This window comes from Peromyscus maniculatus, chromosome 9, assembly GCF_049852395.1.
Source record: "Peromyscus maniculatus bairdii isolate BWxNUB_F1_BW_parent chromosome 9, HU_Pman_BW_mat_3.1, whole genome shotgun sequence".
Lineage (NCBI taxonomy): Eukaryota > Metazoa > Chordata > Mammalia > Rodentia > Cricetidae > Peromyscus > Peromyscus maniculatus.
This window is the reverse complement of record NC_134860.1, coordinates 45,333,447-45,344,210: the sequence shown is the minus strand read 5'-3', so window position 1 is coordinate 45,344,210 and position 10,764 is coordinate 45,333,447. Positions and strand designations below refer to the sequence as shown.

The 10,764-nt window shown below is 43.8% G+C and overlaps 1 protein-coding gene across 1 annotated transcript in view; it reads left to right on the top strand.

Moving 5' to 3' along the window:
* Positions 1-334: 334 nt before the first annotated feature.
* The window catches only part of Atg14 (autophagy related 14), a 36,570-nt gene continuing 26,140 nt past the window's right edge, over positions 335-10,764 (top strand). Inside the window, exon 1 of the mRNA XM_006987500.4 lies at positions 335-582. Within this exon, the coding sequence (XP_006987562.3) occupies positions 362-582 (221 nt within the window). The 5' untranslated portion in view covers positions 335-361. The remainder of the gene's footprint in view (positions 583-10,764) is intronic.

Sequence of the window (10,764 nt, the reverse complement as noted above, 5' to 3'; positions counted from 1 at the left end):
AAACCTAAAGTAATCATAGTGAATGAAATGAATTCCCTTCTTGTGTTCCCGCGCCTTTTACAGAGCATGCTTGGGACATCCATTACTACACTTTGCTTAACGTAACTGGCGTTGCACAGCTCCACTCAGCGGGCCGAACTGCGCAGCCGCCTCGGAGGGCACGGAGGAAGACCCGGGGATCGCGCGTCCCCGACAGTCTGCCTCCGGGTCCGGTCCCTGGGCCGCTGGGCCCCGCCCCTGCCCTCTAGACCCCCGCCCCAGCCTCTAGACTCCGCCCCGGCCCCTAGGCCCCGCCCCCGCGCCCAGGATGCACCTGGATGAAAACAAAATCCCACGTGACTGGCCCTGCGCTCAGACCATCATGGCGTCTCCCAGTGGGAAGGGATCCTGGACGCCCGAGGCTCCTGGCTTCGGGCCGCGGGCGCTAGCTCGGGACCTGGTGGACTCGGTGGACGACGCCGAGGGGTTGTACGTGGCGGTCGAGCGGTGTCCGCTGTGTAACACCACTCGCCGGCGGTTGACTTGCGCCAAGTGCGTCCAGAGCGGTGATTTCGTCTATTTCGACGGCCGCGACAAGGAGAGGTACGGCGGCCGCCACAGCCCTATTGTTTCTGCCTCTCTGTTTCCTCTGCTTCAGCGCCCAGAGGCTGGAGCCTGGACACCCCAGTCCCGGCCCTGGAGTCCGGCGACTGTGGAAGGAGAGTGTGGCTGTTCTGCGCCGGCGCTTTGTTGCCACTGGGTAGGGTGGGGGTGGGAGCCAGGTGAGCGAAGCGCGCTGTTCTCCATCACCCACCAGAGAGTTTCTCCACGGCCCTCTTGGGTACTAAGGAAAAGGAAATAGTGTCTTTCTGGAGAAGTCTCTGCTGCTATGTAGAGGAATCCTAGTTCTTTGCTGTACTGCCATTCAGAAGCTTGGTTTAACCTTTTCCCGTCTTCAGACGTCTAGACTTTTCTATGGAAGGAACCGGTAGAGAACTTAATTGGTTAGGAGGGAGTGGGTCCTGGTTGTCTGGGTCACAGCTGGACCTTGTTAGCTAGCTCTAATGTGTGAACGAGGACTAGGAGGTTGCCTCATCTTCTGTAACCTTAAAGATGATTTTATGTCACTGGGGATTTGGGAATGTGTTTTGAGTTGCAGGCCTTTAGTTAAAAGTTTAGTAAAATATTTTGTCTTCTGAATTAAGAAAATTGAAAAATGAACACTTAGAGTCTTTGTCTCCTAACTTTTGTTTCAACAATGAGTTTTGATGATAGTAAAACAGAATTTTTGTTTGGTTTGTTTGTTTTTGAGAGTGTCTCACTATATAGCTTTGGCTGTTCTGGAATTCACAAATATAGACCAGCCTAGCTCGAAGCGATCTGCCTGACTCTGCCTCCCAAGTGATGAGATTAAAGGCATGTGCCCCTATGTCCGAATAAGACAGGTAATTTTTTTAACATTAAAGTTGAAGAATTTATTCCTTTACAGCAACCACACAAGTTATCCCTAACTGACTACTGAGGAGACTTGTACATATAGTAAGAGCCTTGCCCTGAAGCCACACAGAACTAAAACCCAAACATCCTGAATCCATATTCCTATGCATTTAGCTGCTAAACTATATACCATGTAGATTGGGGAATGTTTTGAGTTCCCAGTATTTCTGTGATCATGGATGGGGCTCCTTTCTTTTTCTTCTGAAGATAATTGGTGTAACAAAATCTTTTTAGTTCAGTGCTGTTTTATGGATGAGCTTGATGATTTTAGACTTTGGACTGCTGTCCTAAGTGATAGCTCTAGAAATTAAACCAGTTCTGTTACAAGGAAACATGGGAATGTCTAGTTGTTGAAGCTCATCAAGTATTTAGCATCTACACTTTCCTAGGTTTATTCTTGTAATTTTAATACCATCTAGATGCTGAAGCCAGTCTTAGATCTCCGACCCAGACCTCCAAATTCCAGAACACAGCATGCTGCTCAACATCTGTATTTAATTTTTTCCCCTTCCTCACCTGTATTTAAGTTTGTAATAGTTACTTCTATTTTTTTTTTCCAGAGACAGGGTTTCTCTGTGTAACTTTGGTGCCTGTCCTGGATCTTGCTCTGTAGACCAGGCTGGCCTTGAACTCACAGAGATCCTTCTGGCTCTGCCTCCCTAGTGCTGGGATTAAAGGCGTGTACCACCACCACCCGGTTTAGTTATCTCTATTTTAACATGACAATCTGAACTCCTAATTTCACATAAATTTTGTTCACATCTCAGTACAGTAAATTGCAATACCATCCTTCCTTTATTCAGGTCAAAAAAGAAAAAAAAAATCCTTCCAGTTCTCAGTAAAGCACCATATCTAATCCATCAACAAATTTTGAGTGTTCAAAGCCTGTCCTCAGTCTGAGCCTTTCATCATTATACAGTCTAATCCACTGGAGGATTGTTGCTTCCTGAACCCTTCTTGGTAGTGTGATTTACATATAACAGGAGTAATGCCACTCCATTCTTCGGTTCAGATCTTCTGTTGGTTTTGTTTTACTCAAAGTGAAAGCTGCAATCTTGAGCCAAAGTCCTGCACATAATTGCCTTGAACTAATCTCTCATTATTTTCTCCCTTAGCTGTTAGGCTATACCTTCTTGGCTTCTTTGACAGTCCAAGCACACTTCCACCTCAGAGCCTTTGCAGTTGCACACAGACTGTCAAGAACTTTTGTAGTAATCTTCGTGGCTGCCTCCTGTTTCCTTCAGACCTCTGCTTATACATTGAAGATTCTTTTGGACCCTTCAACTAATGACCTCATTTCTACTTAATGTGCTTTATTGTTGTATCACCATTTAATAACTTACTGGTTGTCTGATCCCCTCAGGTGTAGACTCTGAGGGAGTATTGTGTATTTTTTGTACACAATTGTATCCTCACATAGCAGATTTAAGAATTCGGTGAATCTAGCCCTCTTTCAGTCTATTCCTACAGACCACTTCTGCATCATCTCTCATGACCCACTGGTTACTGAAGTAAAAAATCAGGGAGTTGTCTTGGTTTTTGCTTTTTTCTTTCACGCCTTAGCATCTAAGTCACCACCAGCAGCCAGTCTAATTCAGTCCAACACGAAAGCCTGTCTTTCTGTCTGCTTACAGGTCGTCACCAGGTCTGTGTAGTCATGTGTAATCCTTCCTTTTATACAGACATGACCACCCCTGCTTTTCACCTCTAAAAAAGTAAGCAAGCTCCATGTCAGTCTGTTGCTTAAAACCCTTCTCTTGCTTTCCACTGCATTTAAAATAAAATCTAATCTGTTGCCTTGGCATGTGAATCACCACGTGATCTGGATACTGTGTGGATCTCTAACTTTGGCTATAAGGTTGAGTTAAAAAGATGAGCTTAGGATTCATGCTGTCTTGAATTGAATTCAAGTTCCACAACTTGCTATATGATTTTGAGCACATTTCTTTGAAGCTTATTTCATTTTGAAAATGGTTGAGTATCATACTTCATAGATTTCTGGGAGTGATTTTTAGAACATGCTTTTAAAGTACTTAGTGTGATGTCTAGCATGTAATAAGCGCTAAAAAATAGACTCAGGCCATGGTTGCTCCATAGTCATGAGCCTCCTCAAATTTCACATCCAGACATATCCCTTTATTGTTCTCCATTTGAACATTTTTTTTTTCCCTGTTAATAGGCACCTTGTCTTTTGCCTCTGAATTTTTAAATCAGCACACAAAGTAATAGGTTTCCTTAGCATTTTCTTTCCTTTTTCAGTCAGGCTCTCACTACATAGATAGCCCTTGGCTGGTCAGGAATTCACTATTAGACCAGGCTGGTGGTAAACATAGAGATCTGCCTGCTTCTGTCTCCCAAGTTTTAGGACTGAAGGTGTGCACCACCATGCCCAACCCTCTTACAGCATTTTCATACATACTTAGTTTTTCTTTCTCTTTCCTTTCCCATGTTCCTGTTCCCTCCCCCTTGAACCTTTCTTCTATCAATATTCTTTCCACATTTGTCATGTTTGGTTATCTGCCACTCCTTTTCCTAAAGCCTCTTTTTGCCCTACCCTATGAGCTCCTTTCTAGTTTTCTGGTCTTAGCCCACAGTTAGACACACACACACCCCAGAAGCTAGGATATGCATATGAGTGAGATTATGCAGTATTTGTCTTTCTGTGACAATGTTACCTTGTTTAATACTATATTCCATCCATTTTCCTGATAAATTTTATTTATGACCAAATAAAATCTCACTATTGTATATGTACTGTGTTTTCGTTATGTCTTGGTGGACATCTAGAGCAATCACCTCTGTAGTTAAATGTCACATCCTGATCCTCTGCAAGGCTCTCACTTCCACCAACCCATTTGCTAGCTTGGTGCATGTTGTGGTGATGTAATGCCTCCTCCATGTGTAATGTTATTTGAGTAAAATGCCAGCACCCAAAATGCTTTCCATGAAGGCACAGCTTCTTCTTTGTTTTTTTTTTTGGGGGGGGCGGGGGTGGAGGGGGGTTGGAGTTTTTTGTTTGCTTTTTCAAGACAGGGTTTCTCTGTGTAGCCTTGGCTGTCCTGGAACTCACTGTGTACACCAGGCTGGCCTCGAACATACAGAGATCCACCTGCCTCTGCCTCCTGAGGTGCTGGGACTAAAGGTGTGCACCACCACTGCCCGGCTAGGTGCAACTTCTTGTTCCGTCATATCATCAGCTCAGTGGCAGGGTGTAGCACATAGGCATGGCCAAGGTGATACCATTTTTTAAAACAGTTCTGGAAATGTGGCTGTGTGGTAGAATGTTTGCCTGGTACGTGCAAAGCCTTCCTTTGATCCCTAGCATTGCAAACTAGCCAGCACAGTCGTACATAGAAATTCTTGGCTAACTCTGAGTATTGAGTTTTCTGAAGAGGGGTGTGTTTATAGTGGATTTCTTTTCCTGAATAAGCAGAATAATGAAGAGCAAGTGCCTCACTCCCTTATCCTTTACAGGACTGCCACAGTGGTCTATTGGCCAGCTTCCCTTCACTCTCACCCTTCCCTCTCTTGAGCTCTGTGCCTTCAGAAGCAGTTTGTCAGTGTTCCTGTTTCCAGATCATTACTCAGTGTCTAACAGGATGAAAGACTCTGGAGAGCCAGAACCACTGTCCTGGTAGCCAGGTGCCGTTTAGGTATTCTTGTTGGATTCCAGTACATGTATCAGCTACCCTGGCAAGTTGTTGAGGAGAAAGACTGGCCTGTTCTCCAGGATTTGACTGATTGTAGCAGGCCTCAAACCTAGAGTAAAGGTTACTTGTGCTACTGTCTTCATTATCTGTAAATCTGTATTCTGCGCCTGCCTTTAGTCTCCTTTTCTTTTGAACTTCATGAAAAGCCTCTCGCTGACTGGATCCACTTGAAATAAAAGCTGGTACAGTTAAGCCCTCATAGTACAGTTAAGCCCTTGTTTAACCTAGACCAGCTGAATATGTGGGGGGTTAGCAGTTTGGCAATTAGGGAAAATTAGATAATAAAGTTGTAAATCTCACAATAATTAGGTCATTTGAAAGAAATATGTGGGAGTTGGGGATTTAGCTCAGTGGTAGAGCGCTTGCCTAGCAAGCAGAAGCCCTGGGTTCAGTCCTCAGCTCCAGAAAAAAGAAATATGTGTCATTTTGTTTTGGTCTCATGGAGATGACCTGGAACTATGTAGCCACACTACTCCCTGTCTTAGCCTGCCAAGTACTGAGATTCTGAGGTTATATGCATTAACCATCAAACCCAGCTAACATGTCTTTAGATACTATTGGAGATGGTGTGACTTTGACAGACATGCAAACATTCCTTTTTTATTGTCTAGGATACTGTTGGGCTCACCTCTGCCTTGTCTGTCTAATGCAACACCTGTTTTAGTCTCTGTCTTTTCACCCACCCTTTAGCTTGCACATTTCCATAAGGAATGAAGAGGACCATGTATCTTCTTTATCACTCCTGTGATAGGAAGCACTTCTCCCAGCAAAGTCTTCTCTGCATCTTGTGCTGCTGGGTGTTTATGCTTTTTTAACAGGGGCCTAATTTTTCTGGATTATGTGCTTATCTAACTCCCAAAATAGCACTGTTATGCAATAGAAAACTGACAGGTTGAGTAATCTTTTCCCTCAAATCTGGGAAGCACTTGTTGATTGTTTTTCAGTAGATCAACTGGGGGTGGGAATGTGATCTGGGCAGTTGGGGTCTGCCTGCTAGGTTAGGAGGCAGTGGTGTCCTAGTGGGGAGTAGAGAAAGACCTGTTTTCTGGCCATATGGTGAGGCTTTAGAAGTACATTTTTAGGAATGATGCTGTGTTACCTTCATTGATAACTTAGAAATACATGGTTGCATTTTTTGTTCAGAAGCAGAAATACAGGGACTATCCAAATTGAGCTGGATTAAAGGGTGAGGAAAAGTTGAGATGTTACCATAGACTTCAAGGGAAAGTCATGCCCAAAATGCATTTAGATACCTCTGTTCTTTCACCAGTATCTTCTTGGTTGTCCATCTATCTCTGTCCTGTGGAAATAGTTTCTGGGGTGTGAGATGACTGGCTGGCAGGAAGGAGTCTGTGTTTGCTAAGATTTTTCTTTAAATATTATAATTTTTTGCAATGTTTTCTGCACCATGTGCATGCCTGCTGACCTCAAGTCAGAAAAAGGTGTCAGATGCCCCAGAGCTGGAGTAATGAAGATTGTGAGCAACTGTATGGGTTGCTGGGACTCAAACCCAGGTCATCGGAAGAGCAGCTAGGGCTTTTAACCTCTGAAATAGCTCTTCTGGCCCTGCTAACGTTTTGTTGTTGTTGTTGTTGTTGTTGGATGTAGATAAATGCAGTCAGTATTAGAGATTCAGTTACAAGAAAACTTAACAAGTTACTTGTTTATAATGGGAAAAGATCTCTTTTGTCTTGAGAGGGCAGTACTACAGACAGCTGAAGCAAGTTTATCGATCTTTCTATTGCATGGATGTCCTTCCAGAATCCCTCAGTTCCTAGCCCACACAGTTTTTTAATGTATTCCATCAACAGATACAGATTGGCTAAGAGAACACATCTTTTGTTTTCAGTAAGTATCATGACACCTTTTAGAACGTATAAAAGGCTTTTTCATTTATTACCACATTTTCCCCCTATTACACCCTCTCAAATTATGAACTTGTTTGAAAGATGAGGAAATGGAGGCTCAGAGTTGGTGGCTGACTTGATCCTGGGCTGTACTGTTTCTCTAGTTCACTTCCACATCTGAACTATGTTTCCTGTGTGTACATGGGCGTGTAAAACAGGAAAGAAAAACCTTTGACTTTATTAGATAGATTTCAGATGTATCTAAAAGGACCATATGCATTTTAATGAGTTATGCAAAGGTTGGCGTCAAGCCTGAAGAGCCAGCACCTCTGGCTTGTCTGCCTGCCACTGTGTGAAGATTCCTGGTGAGCAGGGCTCCTCTTACCTCCAGCTGCTCCTTTGCCATAGTCCAGTACTCCCCAGGCCCAACATTCTCTTTAACTGCCAAGATTTCTGCACTGTTTTTGAAGCCTGTCATAATCGAGTCTCTTTAAAGCACCAGTGGCATTTAACAGTTCATGGAAAATAAACTGATTTTTTAAGCCAGTCCTGGGGCTTGCAGTTTGCTGTTGATAGGAAGGTTCTGAGTTGATGTGGTGAAGCCATTAGGACGTTTAGTGCTTCCCTGGGGATGGCAGAGCAGTGCTGGCATAGCTCTGAGGGTGAGGTTTTCCCTTTAGAAATTGCCAGAGAGGAGACAGTGCTTTAGGGGTCAAGACTACAGGACTGTCGGAGACTTTAGTGGGTGTTTTAGACAGTGTTGGTCTCCTCCTGCTTGGAGCCAGGTGAGAGCACCCAGCTCCAGTGTAGTCTGGAATCTCACCGCTGAACACCTCGGTGCTGCTAGTAATCGAAGTCTTCTTGCACCATGCTTGGGAGTGCCGTGAGGCTGAGCTGCCTGCAGTGAGCACTGTGACCTGGGTCTGGGAAGATCACTTCCTGGGTCCTCCACCTGGAGATAACTCCATGATAGCCTGCTCTCACACACAAGAGGAGGCAGCATTGAAGTCTTTTGAATCATTACACATGAATGGACACCTTTAAAAAAAGAAAATTAACTGTAAATACAACATTTGAACATATAAGCTCTTGAGCTGAAACATTGATATATAACTCTCGCAGCCCCACAACAGGGCTACTTTTGTGAGGTATAGTCTTTAATATTTTACTTTTCATGCCAAAGTGAGACCACACAACACATGCTGTTTTGCAGATCTTAATTTTTTTGTACTTAATAACTGTCATATTAATGCATGAAATATTAATTACTTTTTCTATCTTATTTACCAATGGATATCTTAATTCAGAGTAAGCTGAGGGAAGTGACTTAACTTACTGCTTCTGTGTTTGCAGAAGCAGTAAGTGTGAGGAGTGCCTCACCACAGTTCTATGATTCCTGAGTCTCCATGTGATTCTGTACTTCGGTCTAATTTGAAAGGAGATGTGGAATCACCCATTCCGATGACGATGTGTGCAGTGTCTGAGCATGATGCTTTGGGTTTCTCTTTTGTCCTCTGGGCAGGTACTGCAGAAGTGTCCCCTCATCTGTGAGTGATGGCACCAAGCACTGCTCTGCTCTGTTGTGCTGACTACTATTTCCTCTGTGATGTTCTGTTGTAGAGGGACAGAACCTTCCCAATAAGACCTTGCCTTTTGCACATTCTGTCCCCTCTTGTCTTGACTTCAAGTGAGAAGGGCTAGGGCTTAACTCACTATGTAGTGTGTGCTAGGTAATTATGAGGCTCTGGGTTCCATTTCCAACATGAAAGAAGAAACAAAAAATTAAAAGAAATTTTGATGGCTAGTAATCATTTAACTGTTACCATGTTAGATCACAGTTTAAGAAATATTTAGTTTGAGGGGCTGGAGAGATCGCTCATTGGTTATGATGAGCATTGGTTGCTCTTCTAGAAGATCCAGGCTTGATTTCCAGCACCACATGGTAGTTCACAACCTAGCTCCAGTTCCAGAGGCCCTCTGCTGGATTTCCCTGGGGACTGCATGCACAGGGTATACAGACATACATGCAGGCAAAACAGCCATATGCATTTAAAAAAAGAAAGAAGAAAAAATTAAAATAATTTTAAAAAGAAACATTTAGTTCTTTAGCTGTCTCTAAGTGTGTAATTAGCCTTATTGTGCCCCTCCCTTCTCAGCAAAGCTTTGGTAATACGCCAGAGGTTGATCTGCTCTCTGACTTGCCTGAGATGTCTCACTGACTTATTTCTGGAGCCGAAAGTTGTCATGAAGGTCTCTACCACGTGTGTTGAAATTAGGGATGAGGAAAGTTCCTTCCCGTTGACCAGAAAGCGATAACTCTCACTCCTCTTGCCCCAGTTTAAGGAACCTAGAGAGTGTGATTGCTCAAAGAAGCTAAGGAATTTGGAGGAATTATGTGAGTGTGTGTATGGTGTGCGTCAACCTCAAAAGGGAAGCATGAGAAATTTTAATTATTGAATAGTTTATGTTTTCCCCCTGGTGCCAAAGGGCAATGATTAGGGCTGCTCTTGCTTAGGACCCAGCACTACATGATGAGTCACAAACTGCCTGTAATTCCAGTTCTGGGGATCCGGTGTGCTCTTCTAGAAGAGTGTGTGGTGGTGGTGGTGGTGGTGGTGGTGGTGGTGGTGGTGGTGGTGGTGGTGGTGGTGGTGGTGGTGATGGTGATGGTGGTGTCGGTGGTGGCACACGCCTTTAATCCCAGCACTCGTGAGCCAGAGCCAGGCGGATCTCTGTGAGTTCAAAGCCACCCTGGTCTACAGAGTAAGATCCAGGACAGGCAGCAAAACTACACAGAGAAACCCTGTCGAAAAAACAAACAAAAAAAAATTAGTATTTATGGTAGCATGTTATCATTTAAACTTCCTACTGGACATTAAAATTGTTCCTAACATTTTGCTACTATAACTGACTATAGTTGAATCTTCAGATGTAAATCTTTACTCATTTCTAGTTTGGTTCCTTAGTTCTTTGCACCAAATTAACTGGTTGAGAGATTTAAATATTTTTCAGGCTGTCAGTTGCTTGTTCAAAAGGTTACAGTCTTTTGCCCCTTTGAGGAAAACAAATAAATACAATGTTTGTCAGTTGAATATCTGAGACTTCTGTGTTGTGGTAATCCTAGAGTCTAAGTTTAGCCCCAGGATGAGGACAAGGACTCGGGGCAGATTGAAGGACTTGTCATTTTCTTAATGTACTTGGCCTAGAACACAGTAAGTGCTCAGTGTTGCTCACTACTAATTGTCCCTAGCACCGAATTAACAATACAGGTAGATCATGGAGTCTGTGGTTTCTCTGGAAACATGGGACAGATTTATGTGACTGGTCTGACATGAGGGTAGATGTACTCACTTGCCCACGATTGCGACTGGTGATCAGTGGAGTTAGGAGCTTGTCCTAATCAGTGCCCCTTACAGCAGTTATGGTCCTGTCTTAGCTGGCTGCCTCGTTGGTTAAAAGTTTAGCATTGGCATGGGACAGTAATTTTTCACGTAGCGTAATTTCCTTTGCCTGTAATGTCTGCCCTCCCCTAACAGCTATTTTTCAGTCATCCTCATTCTCAGTGTAGAAGGGCATCGCACTCAGGAAGTTTCTGGAGTTCAGAGCTGGCGTGACCACATGCCACACTGAGTTCTATGTGAACACCCTCTCCTACCTGACGGTTGATTTGAAGGATTGTTGTGGTTTGAATGAGACTGGCCCCCATATGCTCCTGTATTTGCATGCTTAGT